The sequence below is a fragment of the Typopeltis vanoorti genome, chromosome 3, assembly GCF_054136105.1.
Source record: "Typopeltis vanoorti isolate ZY-2024b chromosome 3, IOZ_Tvanoo_1.0, whole genome shotgun sequence".
NCBI classification, from domain to species: domain Eukaryota; kingdom Metazoa; phylum Arthropoda; class Arachnida; order Uropygi; family Thelyphonidae; genus Typopeltis; species Typopeltis vanoorti.
In genome coordinates, this window is record NC_143551.1 from 135,686,336 (window position 1) to 135,712,829 (window position 26,494).

Consider the following 26,494-nt stretch of genomic DNA (forward strand, 5'->3'; position numbering starts at 1 on the left):
CCACATTTCAAGCCTTTGATGGCTTTTTCTACTTCAAGTATGGATATGTATTCCTGACTGTATGCCTGTTGAGTATTTTTTACCACTGTGCTATCACTGCTTGTTTAATTTAGCAATTTTTCAAAGTAATTACTCCATACTTCAAGGATATCTCTTCCTCCCATTTTCATGTCACCTTTATCATCTCTAACTCCTTTTACAGCACTCTTTCCTCCATTCCTAAGCTTCTTCAACAACCTCCAGAATATCTTACCACCATCTTGATATTTATTTTCTACGTTCTTGCCAAAGTCCTCCCATGACTTTTGTTTAGCTAGTTTTACAGTGTTTTGCTTTCTTCCATTTGTCTCTGTATTCTCTAAGAGCACAAGCTGATTTATTTGCCAGGAACTTTTGATATGCTTTCTTCTTTTCCTTCACTGCCTCTTTAACTTCCCGTGTCCACCATGGAGTTCTAATTTTTCTATCCTTGCAGATTATCTCACCACATGGCTCTCTCGCTGAATCAATCAGGGTTTTCTTCAAGGCTTGCCACTGAATCTCCAAGGTTTGGTTCCTGTTCTCAAACTCTTTCATTTTTTCTTCAATAATCTTTGTGTATTTTAGTCTACAGTTCACATCTGAGAGCTGCTCAACTTTTATTTGCTTTAAAACTTTCTTACATGTAATTCTTTTCAATATGAAATTCAATTTTATCCTGCTCAAAACTAAGTAGTGATCACTTCCAATTTCAAATCCTCTGTACACTCTGGTGTCCTGCACCAGGGAGAAAACATCACTATCAACAATAACATAGTCAATGAGACTTTTCTTATTCCTTGCTTCTTCTCTCCATGTGAATTTGTGTACATTTTTATGTTGGAACATGGTGTTAGTAATAACCAGTCCATGTCCTGAGCAGAAATCCAACAGGTATTTGCCATTATTATTAGCTTTGCTCTTTTCTCCAAATTTTCCCAAAATATTTTTGTATGTCTGACAATCATTTCCTACTCTGCTATTCAGATCCCCAACAAGGATCAACTTTTCCTTTTCATTGTGTCAGTAGCTTTCTCTAGAGCCTCAAAACATTCCTCCACTTCTACCTTAGTAGAACCTTCTGTGGGATCATAGGCACAAATAAGTCTTATTGTCCAGTTCCCCATTCTGATATTTGCCCACATCACTCTACTTGAGACTGCCTGCATTCAAGATTAGCTTCGTATTTTGTGTTGAATACTATGGTTACTCCTTTTTCTTGATTGTCATTTCCTGAAAATAAAATTTTGTATTCATTGCTCAGAAAGATCTCACCAGTTTTTGTCTTTTTTGTTTCAGTCACCCCTATTATGTCGATCTAGTACTTATCTAATTCCTCAGCTAGCTCCATTTCTTTGCCATTCAGACTTCTTTAGGTTGATAGTACCGATCTTTAACTCTGGTGATGTTGTGTTGGGGTGTGCTTTCAGATTTGTTCCAGTAGCTGACTTTTCGCTGTTCGCCCTGGTTCCCCTGGCGAAAACAACAGCTGCCTTGTGTAACTGGGCGACGCCCCTGCCAGCATGAAATTTTGTCATGTTTTCCCATCATTTTGTATATTGGTTTAAGCCAATAAGAATACAATTTATTGGTTAAACCCCAAATTGCCAGCCCATCCTCATTCGTTCAGTATCCAAGTAGATACCCAACAGGGTGAAGGCGAGGATTGGACATTAGGTCAGAAGTCCTGGTCGGTTCTCTGCATTCCTTTAAAGGGTATATGTGGAGGTCTCCTCTCAGTTATACAGCTTTGACTCTTAATCTAATGAGTACTAAATAATTGATTATCATGGGTGACTTTATCTGAACAATGAATGGGTAGAGGTGAAATATTATGAAAAGAACTAAGCTGAATTTATTGATCTGTTGTATGACAACTTCACCTTTGACCATTACAAATGCTGAATGCACTCCTTGGCATCATTTCTTTTCATTTTATAATCATTATAACTGCGAAGTGGTTCTGATTTAGTTTTCTTGCTTATAAATAGAAGGTGAGTGTTCCCTCTGAAAAAAGAAAATTGTTTACTTTGCTAGAAACGAAAGTATGTTGAAAGATGGACAAGGTGTTAAAAAAAAAAAAACGCTTCGACATCAGATTTGCAGAAGTGCAAGATGTGTGCCTCGTTATTTTCAAGAGATGCTGATAGTGAATCAGATGAAGAATTCTTTATGGATGTAAGTGATGGCAGCAATGTTGATGTCTCATTGAGAGTTCTGATAGTGATGAAGACAGTTGTGGTTTGTCTCAAACTAGGAGATGGTGCCATATGCTGGCTGAATTGATATGTTTAGTATGTCGTCTTCACTTTTCTTTTACAGAAACATCTGGTATTTCTCAAGATATCCCCATAAGCAACTGCTCATTGGAATTGCTTGAATTATATTTTGATGAAAATATAATGAGCATTTTAGTTGAGGAAACAAAGAACAAACAGCACAACAAACCCTCAAAAGGTTTTCATTGGAAAGACAGATAGCAGTGAAATGAAGATGTTTTTAGCGTTATTAGTGCTTCAAGGAGTAGTTCAGAAATAAAATGGCACTGGTCTTAAAAAAAAGGATGATCGAGACACCATTTTTTTTCAGAAGTGATGTTAGAATGTAGATATTCCTTCATAATGAAAATTTTACACTTTTCACAAGGATTCTGATTATCTCAATCCAAAGTTAAAAAAAAATAGGCTTTTTATTTATTTTTTTTTGTTTGACTCTCAAAAAGAAGTTTATACACCAGAACAAGATATGTGTAATGATGAAAGACTTATTTTATATAATATCTGAAAGGGGAAGACCAGCTAAAGGAAGAACCCAATCAGACCGACAGGAAGGCACTTTCCAGAATATATACACCCATGCTGCAAAGAAAACCGAGCCAAGAAGAATATGTCATTTGATGCACAAGATACGAAAGCCTTCTTTAGGAAAGAAGGCCTGCAAAGAAATGCACGTGGTGTCCTGAGTGCCAGCTAAGGTTGCATGCTTCACCATGCTTCAAAATCTACCATACTTCTGAAGAAATGTCATTGTATTTCGGTTATCATAGTTATTGTTGCACATATAAAAATCATTTATTAGCTAAGTATTCTTTTTTTTTAGTAAAAAAGAATACATAGACATCGACAGTTTTTGTATAAAAATTATAAATAAACTTTTTATACCATAGTCTTGAAATTATAAAAAACTTTGGGTAAAGTACCTGAAACTGAACCTAACAGTCAGAGGGTTAAGCAGTATGTGACAGAAGAAACTCCAGGTGAAAGAATGTCAGACTTGATTAGTGTCAGAGGGCAATTCAGTAAAATACACGATTGTTCTGCCTCTAACTGATGACAGTGTGGATATCCCATTTAGAAATGGTTGTATCATGAACTTCAAAAGCAGTAAATTATGATCAACTGAAGAGAATACTAGGTTCAATCCTATGGTCTTGGTTACTAGATGGGAAGAATATTGGCAAGGGAAGTATTTTGATGCAATATCAAAACATGTTCCTAGAGTTCGAAGAATAAACAGTAAAGGAGTAAAATTCTTAATAAGATATTTTTAAGAAAAAGATGATGTGGAAGGAGTACCACCATATTTTTAAGGAGGATGTCAGCTATGGAAATTATAAGGCACAGGCTAGAAGGATTACAATTATTGTAAAGAAAGTTAAATGTGACTATGAAGCAAAACTGGCTCTACAAGCTAAAGACAATTCACGAGAATTCAATCATTATGCTGAAAGGAAAAGAAAGAATGAATGTGAAAGAATAACTATCGTCAATAGGGATGGTACGTGGTTGGCAGATGTAGAAGAAATGATTCAACTGATAAGTGCCTATTTTTTTAAAGATATCAACATAGTGCATGCAACAATGAACTCAATGCTATCTCTGCACTGCCAAAAGTAACTCAAGTGTATGGGGAGGAGGTACCAGATCTGTTGCACACGCTTAATATGAATTCAGCACTGATGGGATACCAGCATGATTGCTAAAAGTGTATTCAGCTGAACTGGCTGATCCTTGTCTTGACTGTATAATATGAGTCTCCTCACAGGGCAGATTCCACAGAAGTGGAAAGACTAACTATCAATCATTCAGTATCTCTGGACAGTGGTGAAGATTTGGATAAGAGGATGGCTTAGTGACATATCAAAAAGTAGCATCTTTTGGGGATGCAAATCTACAAGATTTAAAGTGACCAAGGAAGGAATCGGTCCACGGTTCACTGTTATTCAATCTTTAAATTAATGATATTGGGAATGGTTTAACATATAACAGCTATTTGCTGATGATGGAAAGATAGGCAGGATAATCAGGAAGCTAACTGACATGCAGCTGAAGAATGATTTGAAAAAGTTACAATTTGTGTGACATGAAAGTAGCTGTTGGTTCAATGTCAGTAAATGTAAGGTTATGAATATGAATGGGATATCCAAATGCTTATTATATTAGCAGGATTATGTTAGACAAAGCTGACTAGGCTAGGGATCTTGCAGTTTTAGTACATATGTAAGAATAAGGAAGTCATTTTGCCTGTTTAAGATTTTGACAATGTCATCTCTACTACTTTACACAGATCTGGTCCTGGGTTACTGAGGTGATGGGAATATAGTGGAGACAGTGCAAAGGAGAGTGTTATTATCAGGACTATGGAATGTAGATTACTAGGAGATGCTAAGAATTTGTGGACTACAGATGCTAGTAGGCAGGAGAAAGAGAAGTGATAGAGACCTATAAATTTCTGAAAGGATACAGGATATCAGTAGATGGAATTTTTCATTTTATGGAGCATGAGGAGAGGACAGGAGTGATTCCATGGATGTTGAGAATGAATGCAGTCAAAAAAGCATGAGACTAGATTTTTCTCTCATAGAGCAGTGACTGACTGGAATCTAATGCCTCTGAAGATTGTGAATGAATTCAAGAAAAGTTATGATATGGTGTAAGTGATATGTAACCTCCCTCGATGAGTCCCTGACTCCCTGTAGGTCTCTTGTAATAATAACAATAATAAAACCTTCTATCTTCAAAAGAACTTTCATTATCACATTAGCAAAACCTTACCCCTACTTGTCTGGTTTTTGTCCTTTTTTTGTTGAGGGGATTTTCTCTCATTATCTATATCCACTATTTCATCCTGCTTTTTGCCTGCATAAACACAAATGCATGCAAAAGAAAAAAAAAAAGCCTATTTAAAAAACCAAGCAACCAAGCAAGCTGGATAAATGCTAAAAAAGTACAATAAATGAATATGTAAAAGAAATCCATCTATGGCAATGAAAATAATTTAAAAGCACACACCAAACCACACAATTACAATACAAATTACAAATATTAAATTTGAAGCTAATCATGCAATTGTCTAAAAGCATTAAAGATACCTGCACTCGCACCAAGGCATGCACATACAAATAACACAATTTATGCTTAAAAAAATAAAAGTCATATTTACACATACGCATGGAAAATTGAACATAAGAATTACATAGGAACTTAACTCAGCAAGAAAGGTCGACTTTTATGAGATATGTAAAAATAGTTTAGTGGGCGACTTTTTTGCAGGTTAATTCACACACAAAGAGAATAAATAAGATATTTGAATGCATAAGTTTTTTTTTGGTTTAGAAGTTCTGTAGATAGCTTCTGGTATTTAGACCATATGTTTTAAGATAAATAATAAACGTGACACCTCCAAGGAGTCCAAAGATTCATCGAGGGAGGGTACCTTCTCTACAACTGTCTCCACCACTCAAATCCACAACTACACTGAACCACATCATCTACATTTCGAGGCCCCCCCTCGAAAAAAAAATCATAATATAGACATATATTATTATAATATTTATTGCATTTATATTCAATACAAAACATACACAGTGAATATTGCAAAAATCAAATGTAAATATTACATTTTTAGCATCTTACATACACATTTGACATGGCATATTGTTATTGTACTTTGTGGACTACAAGCACATGAAACGTAAAACGATTAGTAATAAAGAAAGAATTAAAAACATAAAAGAAGTTTAATAACAATTTAATGTGATAGATGTGTTTCAATACTGCTATGCAAAAAGTCAATATCAGGTGAAATATTTGAAACAGCAATTTTTAGATTTCTGCTTTGAATTAAACTTATATGCATATGCATATATTTACTAATATTCATTAAGCACTGAAATATGCAGGAAGCAAAATTTGTGAACCTGCACTGATGTGCGATTTTTTTCCATTAAAATATAAAAAATGACAAAAAAGAAATAGTAAATAATAAAAATTAAATATATCTTTCTTTTAAGATAAAAAAATCTACTTAGTCTAAAACATTTTACATTTGTTTTCATTATTTCACGGCCCCACTCAACAAAACCAGGGGGCCACGGTCCACAGTTCGGGAAGCGCTGATCTACATCAACACCATCTACTGCCCATCACAACCACTAGTATTTTCACAGACAATCACAAACATCCATGCTCACAGCAGGATCGAACCCACAGCCTTTTGGCTGGAGAGCAGATACGCTAACCACTTGGCTACCCAGGCAGGAATATAATGAGGTTAATAAAACATATCCTATTACAAATTTCGTAAGTCATCAGACTTACATCATCAGGGGTATTAGTAAAGTTGTACAGAAAAGAGACTAGAAACAATTACACGTTAGATGTTATCAGAACTTTACAATTCGTACATATATATAAATAACCAGAATAAAAATGTTATATTAATTACTTTACATGTGTTGGAACAATGCTAGTTGCTTCTGTCATGTTCTGTAGCAGTTAGATTGTGTGGGGGACCAGGAGCATTTCAAAAGCTACCTTGAATTTTCTTGTAAAACAATTATGATCAATATAAAGCATTTTTGTCTATTGCCAAACTACACGATGGCTTGTGGTAGCTGTATGGGATGCCAAACCTGACTTATATTGTCTTCTTTTGACATCTCTATGTGTTCAGACATGCAGATCTCTCCCAACCTCCTCATTTGGCCCACATATAGCAGATACCACAAGAGCAATGAGTCTCATAAACACCTAGTTTTTTCATGGGATTAAGGTTTTGGTGGATGTAAGAATCTGGAGATTTTATGCAATGGTAAAAAAGCCACTTTAATGTTGTATTCACAGATTTGAAACTGTCCGTAACATTCTTGATGTAGTTCATACCCTAAAGCTTAATGGTATAACTAATACCAACAGGACAAAATACATTTATTAAACTAATATTTTGCTGGTATTCTACCCTAGCACCATCAGAGCACAATGATAACTTTGACAGGATACAGCACTAAACCAAGTACTTGTAGAAACAATTCAAATTGTAAATACCACCTAACGTCCTTACATGACATTCTCTATGGATCAGATAACTACAAAGCTAATTCAGAAGACCGGCTATTAGATCTTAAAACGATAGTCTCCCAGATCTTGGGTAATAATGTAACCATACTTACTGAGATTAGGAGAGTGCTTAGCTTGTCAAAGTCATAAATTTATTATTGCAAACACTCTCAGAGGACAGTCAATGAATTTAATCATGAGTATAATTTTGGAATCACACTCAAAAAAAAAAAAGTACCGATTTTAAAAAATTATGACCAGAGTAGAATGTGGTATCTATGAACTTGCACCAACCATGGCTAATTTGGTTGGATGCAGTTAGTCCAAACCTCCCAATTCTTCAAAGGGTTGGACCAAAAGAAATATCAGAACATAGAAAACTATATAAGCAGAAACAAATTATTGTAACTAATGTCAATAAGGGCAATGGCATTGTCATTATGAATCAATGTCTTAAAGACTCCTCCATTTATAAGATCATAGACTGAGATCCTACAAAATCCCAAAAGGAAAAAAGTGTACAAATTATTTTTTAAAAAAAGTTATATCCTGGTCTAAAAAATTACCAAAAAATTTAAACCTTATCACATCTAACCAGTCGAGATACATGGGGTCTATAAAATTCACAAACCCAATACCCCTTTCATCCAATAGTAGACACCATAGACAGCCCCAACCTAAAAACTGGCTAAACATTTATCTAAATACTTTCCTACTTTACAGGCAACTCTCCATCTTAAAAATTCTTTACACTTTAAACAGATTCTAACATCATGGTCAGTTTTGATATCACCTCACTTTTCACTAATGTACTTTGACAGAGACCATTGATCTTAACCAAGCCACCATCCCCCCAACTGACATAATGAATTAAGATTCACCATACATGTAGCTGGATGGGACTAGCTATGGGTTACCCTCTTTCCCTCCCTCCAGCAAACTTGTATATGAAGCATTTTGAAAACCCAAGTCCTCAACACAGCCATACAAAAACCATCAGTTTTGATGCACTATGTTGATGATGTATTTGTTGTTGAACGTCATGATTCAGACACATTATATACATTTTTGGCACATCTTAAGAGTCAACATCCTAAAATAAATTTTATCATAGAAAAAAGAAAGTAACAGTCTCCCCTTTTTAGATACACCAGTGATAAGACTTCCTAATGGCTCATTATCCTTTTTTATCTACAGAAAACCCACTGATACTGGTAGGTATTTACATAAATAATCACACCACCATCCTTCCCAACAGTTTTAATAACATGTCTCGAAATTTTCCACAAAGAAGTTTGCCAAGGCTGGAAATAGCGGGAAACTATGACAAGTTCTTCATTTTGTTCCCAAAGAATCTAAGAATCTCCAGATTCTTGCATCTATCAAAACCTCCTACATCGAAAAAATAAGCCAGCATAAGTCAGGTTTTTCATCACATACAACTACCACAGGCCATCAAACAGTTTGGCAACAAACAAAAATGCTGCAGATCTCCACACAATGTAACAAAAATCAAGGCTTAATCCAATAACAATTTTGGCTGCTTTCATTAAAAATCTAATTGCCACAGGACTACGATACAATACATGAGATACTACAGAACATGATAGCAGCAACTAGCATCGTTCTAACACACATACAGTAATTAATGTCTTTATTCTGGTTATTTACATGTACAAATTGTGAAGTTCTGATAGCATCTAATATGTGTAAATAATTGTTTCTAGTCTGTACAACTTTTGCTAATACTCATGAAGATGTTTCATAATTTTCCGACTTATGAAACTTGTCATTGTATGCAAACAGCACACAATTAATAACGATAGAAGTTCAAAACTGTAATGGAATACTACAACTAGAGTCCTAAATGGATGGCTGGATAAAGAGAAGTTTTTACAAGTACAGGTAACCCTCATATAATGCGGATGTTAGGCTCCAAAGAAATGCCGCGTTATGCAAGACTCACATTACATAGATAAAGTTATGTTCCGAAATTGTTTTTTTTTTTTTAAATTATATAAACAATGGCATATCCAACAAAAAAATATATTTTTATTCAATTCAGGTAATTCATGTAAGTTAAGAAAACACAAACTATGAAACAAATACATAGTATAAAATTATAAAAATTACAAATTGTATGTAAACTTTATTGCATATAGCCCATAAACGTTTTAGGCAAAATAAAATTGTGATGACAATTAAAATATGCACTGTCTTCAAAAATAACATTTCGTAGATGTTCTTATTTACAAGTGGCCGGACGTCGTCATCACTTGAAATCTCTTGGACATCATTTGTATAATTCTCATTGCATACTTCAGCTGGCTTAGTTATCAAGAAGTCAGTAATAAGACCTTGCTTACCACTATGCTGCAATTTTTTTATTAAGTTCATAATATGGAGCTAAACAAATATCCAGTTGTCTCGCGAATTTTCCAGAGCACTCCATTGAGGGATCATTATCCATAAAATAACTTCCTTCTTGCCAAGTACAATCCTTCTTCTAATTTCTTTAAACTGAATTCTTTAACGGATTCATCACAAGCAAAATCTTCAGCAGAACTTTCCCGCCATTTGATTCGACGTCATCTATTAATCGTAACAGTTCTTCTAATTTAAATTTATTCCCCCATCAATTAATTCACTAATTTCGTTTTCAATCATATCGCAAAAGCACTCTAAGTGGCCATTACTATAAAAATAAATTTTTTACATACAAAAAAGCATTACATATTGTATGTAACTCATCAGAAAATAAAGTGCTCAGCTTGAGATTAACATACGAGGTGTGGCTATTAAATAACGAGACAATGTGCGCTACAAATCGTGTACTTGTAGCAGCGAGATGAAATTGCACCATGAATGACCTTGAAGGTTCTAGAAGCAGTTGAAATAAGCATTGTTCGCTATTGCTCGTAGTTAGTCTGCAGGCAGTTATAAAAGAAACACGTGCGAAGTCGCTTTGGAATAATGTCTAATGTTAAACTGGAGCAACACATTAATCTCAAATTCCTTGTGAAATTGAAGAAATTGCCAAGTAAATGTTCGAAACTGTTGCAGGAAGTGTACGATGATAATGAAATGTCACGTGCGCAAATGTTTGAATGGCACAAACGCTTTCCTGAAGGTCAAGAAAACGTTGAAGATGACGAACGACCGGGTCGCCCTTCGTGGCAGCAACTGAACAAAACGTTGCAAAAATTAATGAAATTGTCCGCAACAATCGCTGATTAAGCATTTGGATGATAGCAGATGTTAGTGAGGAAGAAAAGACCCGATCTGTGGAAGAACAACGCATGGATTCTCCACCAGGACAATGCTCCAGCTCACTGTCTTTAAAGCAGTATCTGGCTGATAATAAGATCCCAGTGTCGGACCATCCACCTTACTCACTGGACTTATTTCCAAGCGACTTTTACCTTTTTCCAAAGCTGAAATCCCCATTGAAGGGCACCCAATTTCAGTCAGTGGATGAGGTAAAGGAGAAAATGGCAGCGCTACTGAAGCAGATAACATCTGATGACTTGCAATACTGCTTCCAACAATGGAAAATTCACATGCAACGATGTATAGATAGAGGAGGAGAGTATGTTGAAGGGGATAACAATTAAGATGTACAATTGTAATAATAAACTATATTTTTGCAACCAGTCTTCTAATTTTTATGATTCTTATGATTTTTAATGCGCTTTCCTGGAAGAAAACTGAGACAATTTTCAACAATAAACATTTTATATGGTAAACAATTGACGTTATAAGTAGCGAATTTATACTAGGGGAATACCCTTTAGCACATTACTTATAACTGTATGCGCAATACGGACAGATGCAGATTTAACGAAGATAAAATTTGATTTTTAAGTCGTGCGGTGAAAAATATATGAAAAGATAAGGGTTACTATAATTTGTAGACCATGTTATACCGAAACCAAGTTATACGAGGGTTACCTGCATTAATATGATCTTAAAATGACTGTCTCTCAGATTTTTGGCAAACCGATATCATGCTGCTGACACCAAAGATAGTCTTTCCACCTTATGACTTTTAAACATCTGTTTCCATCCCCTTCCCTCTCTCCAGCTAATTCTGTGTGAAGGGACATCCAAGTGGTCTACCAGTTCCTCACACATATAATGCTGTAAAGATGGTGGTGAATGTATTTCATACAATGTGAAAGGTCGATGTTCCTGGAAATTCTTGTCTATCCAGAGTAAACCAAGTCACAAATACAGGGCACATCATATGCTCCTTGAGGGAATGGATGAAAGTTGCTAGTTTGATATAAGATTTTAATGTGATTATGGAGTGTATATATGTTAAAACACTATATGTATGTTTTCAGATATGCCTTGAATATATGGAACTGTAACAGTTTTGATTTTGGTCTTATGCATCAGCAAAGAGGATGATTCAAGGGAGGGCATTTAATATTTTATCATCTAGTTTTTTTAGAGATTATAGCCAATGGCTAAAAATGTGTGGTGAAGATAACTGAGATAAGTGATGACAACAGCATCAGAACAGATAGTCCTGGCTGTCTATGTTAGTGACTTTAGGATACCATAATATTGTGTTGAATGATAATGAGATTGTTTGTGTAAAGATATTATGTGTTGGCTTTCTATAAATTGAAAAAGATACTGAACCATTTGAAAGGAGGGTGACTAACATGTCTAAGAAAGGCAGATAAATATACACTGCTTGGAGAGAAGTCAACGGACACCCCCCACGGGCAAGGTACATTGTGCCATGTAATGGGTCATGTGTTTGTAGACAGAATAAATTGGAAGAATATGATGCTCCCAAGTCAGTGCAGCCACGTTCAGGTGAAATGGCTGCAAGAAGGGAACTGATGGTGTTTGAAAGAGGTGTTGTGATAGGATGCTAGGTTGCAGGTCTATCTATCAACAAATCGGACCATCACAGGTCAACAATCAGTGATACCATACTGAGATAGAAGAACTGAGAGTTAATTGCAAAGTTCTACTTCAGTGGTCAACCCACCACACTCACAGAACATGATCATAGGGTGTTACAAAAGATGACATGTAAAACCACCATTTGTCAGCCAACATGTTGAATGCGGACTTCAGGTATTGACTAGAACATGAACCTGCACAAAAACATTCAGAACCGTTGTGAACTGCAATATGCAAGCCCATATTATCCGAACCAACATGCAGCGTTGTCTTCAGTGGTGCAAAGAGCATACAGTGGAATGTGGAAGCTTGGAAAGTTGTGTTATGGAGTGACAAATCACAGTACACCCCTTGACCAAGCAGATGGACGAGTGTGGATGTGGCAGATGCTAGGTGAACGTCTCTTACCAGTCTCTGCTTGGAGAGAAGTCAACGGACACCCCCCATGGGCAAGGTACATTGTGCCATGTAATGGGTCATGTGTTTGTAGACAGAATAAATTGGAAGAATATGATGCTCCCAAGTCAGTGCAGCCACGTTCAGGTGAAATGGCTGCAAGAAGGGAACTGATGGTGTTTGAAAGAGGTGTTGTGATAGGATGCTAGGTTGCAGGTCTATCTATCAACAAATCGGACCATCACAGGTCAACAATCAGTGATACCATACTGAGATAGAAGAACTGAGAGTTAATTGCAAAGTTCTACTTCAGTGGTCAACCCACCACACTCACAGAACATGATCATAGGGTGTTACAAAAGATGACATGTAAAACCACCATTTGTCAGCCAACATGTTGAATGCGGACTTCAGGTATTGACTAGAACATGAACCTGCACAAAAACATTCAGAACCGTTGTGAACTGCAATATGCAAGCCCATATTATCCGAACCAACATGCAGCGTTGTCTTCAGTGGTGCAAAGAGCATACAGTGGAATGTGGAAGCTTGGAAAGTTGTGTTATGGAGTGACAAATCACAGTACACCCCTTGACCAAGCAGATGGACGAGTGTGGATGTGGCAAATGCTAGGTGAACGTCTCTTACCAGAGTGCATAACCCCAACTATGAAATTCAGAGGCAGTGGTGTGATGGTATGGTCCTGTTTTTCCTGGTTTGGTCTTGGACTTCTGTTTATGGTGAAGTGGTATCTGAACATTCTGGACAATGTAATGTTTCCTATTTTGTGACATTTTCTACATAACTGACTGTCTCTTTTAGCAAGACAATGCAATGTATCATAAGGCTACTGCTGTAATTGTGTGGTTTGTGGACATGAACATCACCATACCTGACTGCCTCCACAGAACTCTGATCTCAATTCAATATATATGATATGAACTGGAGCATCGAGTGAGGTCAAGGGACATCTGCCACACAACAGTCCAGGACCTCATTACATGCCTAGAGGGAGAATGCTCAAAAATTCCCATTTATCACTATCATATACTTGTGAATAGTATGCACTATAGGATTAATGTAGTTATTGCAGTGAAAAAAGGTTCTACATCTTATTAAATTGAGCACCATGGCTGTTTCTTCCTCACAATATGGTGTCTGTTGACTTCTTACCAAGCAGCGTATCTCTTTTTCTATTGGGAAGTGAACTTCTGGATGTTGGCTGTTAAATGCACTAAAAATGCATCTAATGCAGCTGGATATATGGCTAAACTACTGGCTTGAGGGCAGCTGTGTTGAGTGCTCAGTTCTCTAAGTGTTTTATACAGAAACTGACTTGGATGGAGAGGGGGTCATTGCTGTCCTATTTGCAAAATGACTCCCTTGATTTAAATGTCAAAGTTCATTTCAGCATTGCAATTATCCTCTGAGTTGTATTTGCAATCTTTGCTATATGACCTTTGTGTTGTTTGCATATATTTTCCTTTCCATGTGAAAAAACCTTGCATGTAATAACCTTAAATTTGAATAATTCTAATATGTCTAGGGAAAAGATTTTATCAAATGAAACGTCTCTCAGTGGTACATTAGTGTCTGCCTTCATAATAATAAGTATTCCGCAATCCTGATATCATTTTAACACTCTCTTTGCACCCTTCGCTGAATCAGAATTGCAATAGAAACCAGGAGACTAGACCTGCACACAATAGTCCAAGTGAGGTCATATCAAGGCCTTGTAAAGAGACAAAATGACTCCCTTGATTTTACATGTCAAAGTTCATTTCAGCATTGCAATTATCCTCTGCATTGTATTTGCAATCTTTGCTATATGACCTTTGTACTTCAACTTTGTATCTACTTAAACTCCAAGATTTATAGCCTGATCAGTTTATTCTAGTAAAATCCCACCAATATATGACATCAAATATTTCGTCACACCAAAGTGCATGAACATTAAACTGACAGCCATTTTCACAATTCTTGTCTATTCAAATCATTCTGCAAGTACTGCAAATCAGCCACACTCCTGATTACCTTGCCCATATTTTCATCATCAGCAAATAGCTGAATGTCATATTTCAAATCTATCCCAATGTTATTAATGTATAAATTGAATATACAATGGACCAAGGACTGATCCTTGTGCCACACCACTGGTTACTTTAAATCTTGGAAACTCACATCCCCCATATGCCACTTTTTGATATCTGTCAGTCAGCCATCCTCTTATCCATGTCAATATTTTATAATCCAATCCCCATATTCTCCAATTTAGGCAACAGCCTTCCAAGCTTTGTTCTGTAAAAAGCCTCAGCAAAATGTTATTATTATTATTATTACATCACACCTCCAGGGAGTCCAAAGACTCATCGAGGGAGGGTATCTACTCTACAACTCTTCGTCTCACTACTCCACCAACCTTCATCATCTACCACCAACGCCATTTATCGCCGACTACCACCACTAGTACTTTCACAGACACCCATGCCCAAGGCGGGATTCGAACCTGCAGCCTTTTGGCTGGAGAGCGGATACGCTAACCACTCGGCCAACCACGCTGGCCTATCCAACAGTATCATGGCGTATCCATTCCTCTTATCTAACTCTGCAGTAAATTTTTATAGAATGTGAGCAAGTTGCTCAGACATGACCTTCCCTTAGTAAGCCCACACTATTCATTGCAAAGTATAGGTTCTCTAACACCCCATTTACAACCATGATTTTTCTCTTCCCCTTTCACACACCCAGCTGTTGATAGAATAGGTATTCCTGCATACATACTTCCTAAACAGTTTGCAAAATCCTTTGACCCTCCAGGAAACTTCCTGTATGCAAGCTCTAACCAACTTTTACAAAATCTTCACCACCAATCAATAACAACAATAGGTTGATAGTTGGATATATTATCAATCATTATGTCTGAACGTTTTTAGAACAGGTTTTTAATATATTTATAAAGTGAACAATACCCCCCCTCCCAAAGAAAGGATTTTGCAAACTGTTTAGGAAGTATCTATGCACGAATGCCTATTCTATCAACAACTGGGTGTGTGAAGGGGGAAGAGAAAATCATGGTGTAAATTTTTGGTGCTCCACATTCTAGGTTTCCTTACATGAAAAGGCTTGAGCTTGTTAACAATTTCTTTGATCTCAGATGTGACTTTCTTCAGTAATTTAAGAACTTTATTCCTTTTATTACTGATATTTTAAACTATAATTTTTTATATAGAATGATCTTGCAGAAGCTTTATTATATTCTTTGTGATTCATGGTGTACAGCTTTTTTAAAGATGTAATTTATGTGGAATACTGTTTTTGGGAGGTTTGTATTTGGTCACAATGTTCACTACATCCAAGGCACATCTGAAAGGTATCTAGAGTGCTTAATAAATGTAAGCTTCACATTCACAACATATATCAAACAAGCATCCCTTATCTGTTCACCTAAGAATGAACTACCCTTTATCACATCTAGCAGTATATGAAGTGTCCCATAGCTTATTATAGACAGACAAAAAATGTGTTGCCATCCACCTTGGACAAACGAAATCCATTCAGTATCATTATGGCAAGTCAGGTATGGCAGACCATGCTTTTGACATTGCTTCACACAGGATTGGGGAAGAGAGAAAATCTGGGAGACAGTCAATTTAAGATCTAATATTTGTAAAGCTTCTCTTTATCCAACAACAGATGGCACCAATTAAGGATATAATAAATTTAGTTTAATCCTTTATCCAAGTGTGAGCAAACAAAGTTTGCGCCTGAAAATATCTTCAGGACTGGGGTAAGGTAGTACAACACTGAGCGACTTGTAGCAAAGGTGGACCAAGCTAACATCACTCCTATCTCAGTATCTCCCATAATGCAAAACACATCTCCTTGCAGATATGTATAATGTTATGCATTAAGGGAAGGCCACTACCCAGACTAGTTTCGACCTTTATTGAGGTCTCTTCAGTGGGAGCCAGGCCCAGAGTTGGAGATACCAGGCAGAAGCAATAGCGAGGTCGTCTATACCTATAGGAGTTGCCTGAAGATACTTTCAGGCGCAAACCTTGTTTGCTCACACTTGGATAAAGGATTAAACTAAATTTATTATAGTCTAACCAAGTGAAAAATAAACTTAACATCTTTCTCGGTAAAGATGACCTCGCCATTGCTTCTGCCTGGTATCTCCACCTCTAGTCCTGACTCCCACTGAAGAGACCTCAATAAAGGTCGAAACTAGTCTGGGTAGTGGCCCTTCCCTTAATGCATAACATTATACATATCTGTAAGGAGATGTGTTTTGCATTATGGGAGATACCGAGATAGGAGTGATGTTAGCTTGGTCCACCTTTGCTACGAGTCGCATCGTGTTGTACTACCTTACCCCAGTCCTGAAGATATTTTCAGGTGCAAACTTTGTTTGCTCACACTTGGATAAAGGAGTAAACTAAATTTATTATAGTTTAGCCAAGTGAAAAATAAACCTTCAACCAATTAAGGATGTCTAAGACTTAACATTGCTCTGCTGTCCACAATTTTAAACTGTTCCCATTAACTAATTAACTAAATTGTGTTCTGAAGATGGGTATAAGTCAATGAAATATTAGCAACTAAATAATTAAATACATCTTATGTTCTTTGTGTTGTGAATTAAACTGCAACAAATCAAACATGAATGTCTGTATAATATATAACAGAAAACAAAATTACACCTGAAATATGCAAATTTAAAGCACTTTCAAAATTATACTCAAGTTAACCTGTTCCACTTTCTGGATTTTCTTCATTTTCTTCTTCTGAATCATCATCTTCATCTTCGTCTTCTGTACCTGCAAAAGCAAATTTTTTTATTTTATTATATACAGCAAAACAGCTTTAAAGTGCATTTATAAACTTAAACTATCAAGTAAGGTATTAATAGTAGTCTTTTTTCTAACGCCAACTTTTACTATACCAATCAGGTTATAGTGAGACACTATTAATTATAGTCAGTTTGAGGAAAGATTCTCACTCTCTTTACCTTCTCTTAACTAGTTCTTTTGAATAAAAGTTGTAATATTCAGTGAAGTAAATAACCAATAGTTTGTTACAGCAGAAAGTTTGATACAGTGATTTTTTTTTTTTTTAATATGGCATTCTACAAAGCTTTAGTCAGAAATTTTTTGATAATTATAAGTATTCCAGCCAACAGGACAAGTATTTGAATTCCAGTAGGACATGGATGTTTGTGAATATCTTTAGGTGGGAGATGAAATTCAGTGATACGAAACCACCATGTTGCTCACTGGTACAGTGTTCACTAGAAACTCAGAAAAAAAAACTCCATGTTTATCTCTAAAGGATCATCTAATATCCTTAATACACCCTCAGTACTAATGTAGAATAGGATTACATTTCATGAGTCTGGATTCTTTTTTTTTTTTTTTTATAAACACTTTATTATATCTTGCATACAATTAATAATTACATTATAAAATTCTAGAAGTTACAAAATTTAAAAATTCCATTTTTTTTTTACAGTGAGTTTTATACAAATTTTTCCGTTTTTTGTATAATGTGTTAATAATAGTTATTAGAGATGGTAATTTATAGTTTGCAATTGGATAAGATTACATTTTTTAACAGCATTTGTAGGATAACAATAAGTTATATATATTTTACAATTTTTGCTTTTCATGTATTTAAGCGCTGTAACTACAGCACTATAATGTAATAAATAATTTTTTTTTTTTTTTCTGTTGCTCTCGGTTGAGATGTAATGTCTCTGCTTGCATCCTCGAAGCTTTTTAATAAGCTTATCTGAGGATGATAATAATAATAATATAATCTGAACTTTGTGATCTATTGTAAAATATTCCTCTTTCCCCAACTTATATCTTTTGCTCTGTCTATTTCTGTTCTGTGTGTGTACGTGCACATTTCATAAGGTTGGCTGTAACAGAAGTTTACTTATCTTTTCCTCCTACTTCATATGTAATATTGATTATTTAATATCGTATTTTTTGATAGATAATGCGCACCCCCAACATTTTCATCACTCCTTTTGATGTATAGATAATGCGCATGCGCCAACTAGCAGTAGAGTTAGGAAGTACAGCCCGAGGAAGGAGGAATTCTTTAAAAGCACATGCATTACTAGTAGCAGTGGTCGATTATTCCGTATATCCTGTTTTAAAATATTTCATAAAGTAAATCATTATTTGTTTATATTTTGTTATTAGATCTGAATTACCTATGGAAGAACGAAGCACTTCTCGGAGAAAATACTATTGTAAAATATTCCTCTTTCCCCAACTTATATCTTTTGCTCTGTCTATTTCTGTTCTGTGTGTGTACGTGCACATTTCATAAGGTTGGCTGTAACAGAAGTTTACTTATCTTTTCCTCCTACTTCATATGTAATATTGATTATTTAATATCGTATTTTTTGATAGATAATGCGCACCCCCAACATTTTCATCACTCCTTTTGATGTATAGATAATGCGCATGCGCCAACTAGCAGTAGAGTTAGGAAGTACAGCCCGAGGAAGGAGGAATTCTTTAAAAGCACATGCATTACTAGTAGCAGTGGTCGATTATTCCGTATATCCTGTTTTAAAATATTTCATAAAGTAAATCATTATTTGTTTATATTTTGTTATTAGATCTGAATTACCTATGGAAGAACGAAGCACTTCTCGGAGAAAATACTACACACAGGACAGTTCAAGCTAGAAGTGGTAGAAGTAGCAAAGGGAAAAGGAAATCATGATGCTGGTAGATTGTTCAGTGTTGGAGAAAGGCTGAAACAGTCCTGAAATGTTTATATACGAGGAAACATGCTATGAGGTTTAGAAGGTGCATGTGGCCAACCATAGAAAAAAACTGTTTGATTGGGTTGTTAGTGAAAGATCTAAAAGGTATGAGAAGATCTACTGTCTGTGTGTTGCAGGAATCTAAAAGAATTGCACAAAACGATAATATAAAGTATAAAATAAAATAATATAAAATAACGATAATATAAAACTGAAGCAGGCAAAATAGCTGTAATCATAATAGATAATATAAAGGATTTCAAGAACTACCCATCTTGGGTTTTTGGATTTATGAATTTAAGTGTGCGCTCCTCCACTAGTATTAGACAAAATTTGCCATACGACTGGGAAGGGAACTTAGCTAAATTTCGTTTGTTTCTGAAAAAAAAACTTGCGTGGGGTTGATGCTCATCACTTTGGGAATATGGATAAGTGTCCAGTGACAATGATTATGAAATTGAAGAAATACCAAACAAAATTTTTAACCCAACTGATTCTTTCAATATTGAATCTGATGAAGAATTTTTCGGATTTGCATAGTGTAATGTTCAATAAATATTAAGTAATACTTCTACCTTAGTTTTGTTATTACATTTGATTTACCTCTCATACCTTTCTAATGTATATCACGCATATTCATTTTTAACGAATTTAGACTTTTTTGTATAGATAGCATGTGCGTTATCTATCAAAAAATACGGTACGTATTAGATGGTAGATAAATTTGTTTCCTGCTTAACGGAGACCTAAAGTGGCTTGGTAAAGTTCAAGATTTGGTCTCTGGAACCAGAGTTAAACCTTTTGTAGAGAGAGAGAGAGAGAGAGAGAGAGAGGAAAAAAAAACTGATACCTGTTTTTTTTTACCTTTTGTAATTAACGAGTATGCTTACTACTAACACAGATGAAAATTATGAAATACAGATGAAAGAAGTTCTCTTGTGTAGATGTATATCATGATTGTGCAGTTACAGCACTCTATATTACAACTCCTACAGCATTACAATTACTTTGTCATGTCATTGTTATAAAGTGGTTGGCATAAATCAGCAAAATGCAGTTGAAAGTTACCTTGGTTTGAAGTGTGGTCTTTCTTACAGTAGTGGGAAAATTCTTAATGGCATGTCTTCAGGGCAGTTTTAATAATATTTGTATTTAGTGATAGCCACATATACAAAGAATTAATGTTTACAGCTAATGAATCAGTCCAGTAGACTGTGTTGGGATTTATCTTACTTATTTAATATATATACCAGATTAAAGAAATATAAACCTAGTATTAATGCAATACACAATTATAGAAGCCATTCAGATACTATTTAAAGAAATTACAAGGTACATTATACAGGGTGTCCCAAAATTCACGCAAGAAGTAATTTTGATAGAAAACACAGATTTTTAATTAAAAATTGTAATTTCTTATTGATTCATAAAGTATACAGTATAGGGTTATGCATGGAATAGCATATCGGGTAAATGGCCTCCACGGCTTTGCTGGCACATACGCACTCTTTTGTCGAAATTTTCCAAGACCGTTTTGCATAAATATGGCTGAATTTCATTGATACAGCGCTCAATTTCCTCCTTCAAGGCGTGGATGATTGTGGGCTTGTTGGCATAAACTTTAGACTTCAAAAAACCCCAAAGAAAAAAGTCCAACGGCGTTAAGTCACATGATCTGGGCAGCCAATTCTGATCACGAAAAAGGGAAATTATACGACCAGGAAATGACTTATGCAGTAATTGAATTGTTTCTCGGGCTGTGTGGCATGTGGCACCGTCTTGTTGAAACCACATGTCGTCCACATCCATATCTTGCAATTTAGGCACAAAAAAATGGATTATCATGTCACGATAGCGAGCACCATTAACTGTTATTGCCTTACCAGCCGCATTTTCAAAAAGAATGGACCGATGATACCTCCAGCCCAAAATCTGCACCAAACAGTGACACGTTGTAGATGCATTTGTTTCTCAACAATCACTCATGGATTTTCTGAACCCCAAATGCAACAATTTTGTCGATTAATGAAGCCATCAAGAAGAAAATGAGCCTCATCGCTGAAGATGATTTTGTTCAAAAAATAAGCATCCACTTGTTGTTGTTCCATAATCCATTCAATGAACTCTCTTCGCTGTGTGTGTGTGTGTGTGTGTGTGTGTGTGGTCAGTAGGCTTCAGTTCTTGAGTCAATTGAACTTTGTAAGCATAAAGATGCAAATCTTTCGTGAGAATACGCTGTAGAGAGCTTCTCGAAATGTCCAATTCAAGACCACGGTGCCGAATCGATGTTCCTGGACTCTCACGAACCACTTCGATGTTTTCTGTTGAACGACTTGTTGAAGGACGACCAGTGTCTAAGATCACTAATTGATCCAGTTTCCTTGAATTTTTTAATTAATCTTTTCACAGTTGAAGTTAAATCACTATTCCGACCATATTTTGTATGAAAATTGCAAACTGTAGCTGCCAAACCTTCATTATTTTTAAAATATTGCTCAACAATGAAAATGCATTGTTCTTTCGTGTAGTGCTCCATTTTTAATAACCCTGAACTGTCAGCTGTCACGCTGTCTTTTTTTTTCTCGTTGGCAACACTTTACCGCACAAATGGCGCTAAACTTAAATCTTGCGTGAATTTTGGGACACCCTTTATTAATTAAAATGTATTTTTATTAATACATTTCCAATATTTCAGCAAAGTCAAATTGCAATCAGGGAACAAAGAACATATTGGTATGTGCACAAATACGACTTACACAATGTCATAAGTCGTATTTGTGGGCTATAATGAGCTAGGAGTATTCTTGGTTGTTGGGTTGAAGCTCTTAGGACAGATGCAAAAGGGAATGTGCAACTAATGAGCGACCATTTTGCTAAAAGCTATTAACCTGGTGTATGCAACATAAAGCTCACCACTGCCTCTTCATATCTTGTTCTTCCGACACCTTTACTATATTATAATTGTGCACCTATTTATGGGGTATTGTGCTTGAATTGGATGAAAAAACTCAGCTGTTCAGCTGAACTTGCTATTCCAATGACAAGGCTGTATAATTTGAATCTCAGAACAGGACAATTCCACAGGAGTGGAAAGAATGGTAATCCCACTGCACAAAAGTGGCGAATACTTTTGAAAAGTTAATCAAGGCATGCATATAGAAATGGATTGACAAAGAAATTATACTTTGCAATGAACAGCATGGGATTCTTAAGGGAAGGTCACACCTGAGTAACTTCCTCACAGGTTACCGTTTAAACAGAAAGGGAATGGATACACCATGATACTGTTGGATTTTGTTAAGGCTGTTGCAAAAATTGGAAAACATGGAATTCGATTATAAAATACTGACATGGTTAAGAAGATGGCTGACTGATATATCAAAAAGTGGTATATGGGAGGGGAGAGCGAGTTTGCAAGATTTAAGGTAACCAGTGATGTGCCACAAAGATCAGTCCTTGGTCTACTGTTATTATTATTTTACGGGCGACTCCAGGGAGGCCCTAAATATCACGTCCACACAACTATTCAACATTCTCACAGTATCTACCAAACCTTGCCTTGAACTCATTCACTGTCATAGCACCCACAACAGACTCCGGCAGCTTATTCCGCTCATTTAACACTCTAAAAGTAAAGAACCCAGCTCTAACACCCTTGCTAACCAGACTCTTGTCCAGTTTCCACAGATGTCACCTAGTTCTCCCACCACCAGTCCTGATCTCTAAAATATCCTCCGAATTAATCCTATAGAAACCCTTCAGCAATTTGAATGTCTCAATCATATCTCCCCTCCTCCGCCTATCAACCAACTTTTGCAACCCACAAATCCTCAACATGGTCTCATAAGGTTCATTCCACAGATCTGCTATCATCTTGGTCACTCGCCTCTGGATCCTCTCAACTTACTCCCCATCAAGAAGAAACCTGGGTGACCAAATCTGGGCACAGTAGTCGAGATGAGGTCTTATCAAGGCTCGGTACAGAGGTACAATAACTTGCTTGTCTCTGCTCATCAAAGTATTTTTCAACAACCAAGTGATTTGATGAGCTGATTTAGCCACTTTTGCAATGTGCCCCCTAAACTTCATCTCCCTATCCACCAATACTCCCAAGTCCCTGGCCTCATCAATCTCCGGGAGTACAGTTCCACCAATGTGGTATACTGCTGCTAATCTTTTCACCCCAAAATGCATAACCTTACATTTTGTCACATTAAATTGATCCATTCTCCTTAGCCCAGAACTCCAATCTATCCAAATCATCCTGCAAGATTTTCACATCTTCTGCATTCACTATTGCCCAACCCAACCTTTGCATCATCATCAGTGAACAAATGAACTGTTCCTCTTAGATCCTTCCCTATATCGTTAATGAACAAATTGAACAGTAGTGGTCCAAGAACAGAAAACCCTGCGGCAAGCGACTGGTCACAGGCCGTCTTTCGGACTCTACTCCTGAATAAACTACTCTCTGATATCTCTCCATCAACCACACACCTATCCATCTCACCAACCCTATATCCATTCCCATGTTAACGGATTAGAATTCCATGTGGTATCCTGTCAAAGGTCATAGCCAGGTCCAGCAATATCACTGTAAACCCATTGCCCTTATCCAGTTCAGCCATCACTGTGTTATAAAACTTGAGCAAGTTACTGAGGCATGATCTACCCTTCACAAAGCCATGCTTTCCCCCCTGTACAGTATCTCATTTTCATCAATCCATTCCTGTATTTTTCCCTTGACTACTTTCTCCAGGACCTTGACAACGACTCCTGATATGCTGATTGGTCAGTAATCTGCAACAGTAGTCTTGGTTCCTCCTTCATGCAGTGGAACTATTTTCCCCTCTTTCTACACCTTTGGGACTAAACCAGACCCGAGACTCAGATTAAACAACATGGTCAAGGGCACTGATAATTCTTTAGCCACTTCACGTAAGACCCGTGCCAGTATACCATCCAATCCCACAGATATATTCACATTAAAGTTCTGTAATAGACTATTCACCTCCACTTCATTCATCACAATTCCCGTATAAACTAATGGTTCCTTCATTCTTTCAATGTCACCACCTGGATGATATACTCTTGCAAAGTGCTCACTCAGTAATTCCGCTATATCGACTGATTCAGAGACCTCCTTACATCGGCATTCCTTAAAATCATTCTGCTGTGTACGGTTTTTTTTTTTTTGCTTGCAGCATATTGAAAGAACTGTTTAGGATTCTCTTTAGTTTGCATAGCTAGTTTCCTTTCATAATCCGCTTTTGCTTTTCTTACCACACACTTGTTACCCTTCTGGCCTGCACTTTATACCGTTCGTGTGCCTGCAGGTCACCTTTCTCTTTAAATTCCCTCCACAGTTGTTTCTTTTTTTGCAGCTCAAGCTTAATGGTGTTATTCATCCATTTAACCCCTACTTGTTTTACTATTCGGACCCTAGGTATACAATCAGCCATAACCTCCTGTAAATGCTCCTTGACCACTTCCCATGCTCTATCGACATCCAGTCCTTGCAGTTTTACTGAACCAAGCAATCTCCTAAGCTTGTCATACTTGCCAGCACAGTAATTCCACATATACCCTGTCTTAATCGGAAATTCCACATCTTTAGCCATCTCCAAGGTCAAGACCTTATGATCACTCTCACCAATAGGTGGCAACAAGGTCATATTCATTAGTCAAATTCTTAGATGCGATTAGCAGGTCAAGCAATCTCAAACCTCTAGTATTTTCAATTACATGCTGTCTCAGATAGTTATCCACGAAATAATTGAATAAAATCCAATTCCTTCCTCACATGTATCCTCTCCTCCTTCCAATCAATGTTACCATAGTTGAAATCCCCCATAATAATTACCCTCCTTCCACTCATTTCATCGATTTGTTTATGCATACTATCCCCATCATCTATTCCATCACCTGGTCTATAGCAGCACCCAACTCTATATTTTGTTCTGCCAGTCTCAATCTCACCCCAAATAGCCTCAAATGAGCTCTTTTCACTACCCTGCAATACTACTTCAATTCTCCTTGGCTGCAGTTCATCAGCTATCATCAATAACACTCCTCCCCCCATTTTATTCTCTCTGTCCCTCCTAAACACACTATAACTTACACATTCTATCCCACTAACTATATCATTTTCCATCGGCCATGTTTCACTAACGCCAATAACCTGTGGCCAGGAAGAGCCAACCAAGGCCAAAAATTCTTCCTTTTTGTTCCTAATACTCCTGGCATTAGTATACATGAAATGCAGAAGTCCCTTTGTCCCACCCCTATCTTGATGCATTATTCTTACTATCCCATTCCGATTACTTGATCTTAGTACTGGCTCAGGTACATTATATACATTCTTATACTGATGTCCACATATCCACTCCCCCCCCCTCCTTGGTAGTTCTAGTTTCCCTGGTTCTGCACATCCATTTTCACTTCATTCAGCAACACTCTTTCCAGTCTCCACACACAAAATCCATTCAAATGCTGGCCATCCATCTTGTATAAATCCTTTCGCCCATCAAAACTCATTCCACACTACACCGTCTGCATAACCTCTGCATAAAGTCATTTGCGATTATGCCCCCCCCCCCCCTAAACTCCTCTCTGTCATACCGTGGCAACAGACTCACCATCCTAACTCTGTTATTCAATCTATACATTAATAACATTGGGAAGAATTTCACATGCAACATATAGCTATTTGCTGATAATGCAAATATAGGTAAAGTAATCAGGAGTGCAGCTGATATGCAGTACTTACAACAGAATGGTTTGAATAGGCTGGAATTGTAAGCATGTGAAAATGGTTTTTCAGCTCAATGTTATTAAATGTGAAGTCATGCCCTTTGGTGTGATAAGATATCCAATGTCTTGCTATATTGGTAGGATCAGGATAGGGATCTTGGAGTTTTAGTTGATAAGAAGTTGAAGTTCAAGGGCCATATAACAAAATTTGCAAATACAACTCAGATGGTAATTGCAATGCTGAAACAAACTTTGACCTGTAAAAATAAGGATGTTATTT

General features: G+C 36.5%; 1 protein-coding gene across 3 annotated transcripts in view; it reads right to left on the minus strand.

Annotated features, from left to right (window-relative positions):
• Positions 1-26,494, minus strand: part of Nasp (Nuclear autoantigenic sperm protein) — a 218,189-nt gene that overhangs the window by 164,985 nt on the left and 26,710 nt on the right. For 2 of the 3 annotated variants that reach the window (XR_016548137.1, XM_090390866.1), the window contains exons 3-4: positions 17,426-17,494; positions 5,073-5,156 (exon numbers count right to left, since the gene is read on the minus strand). Coding sequence is in view for 2 of the 3 variants with exons in the window: in XM_090390866.1 (XP_090246992.1) it covers positions 5,073-5,156; positions 17,426-17,494 (153 nt within the window). In the remaining variant the exon portion in view is untranslated. The remainder of the gene's footprint in view (positions 1-5,072; positions 5,157-17,425; positions 17,495-26,494) is intronic. The other variant, XM_090390867.1, reaches the window with a different exon arrangement.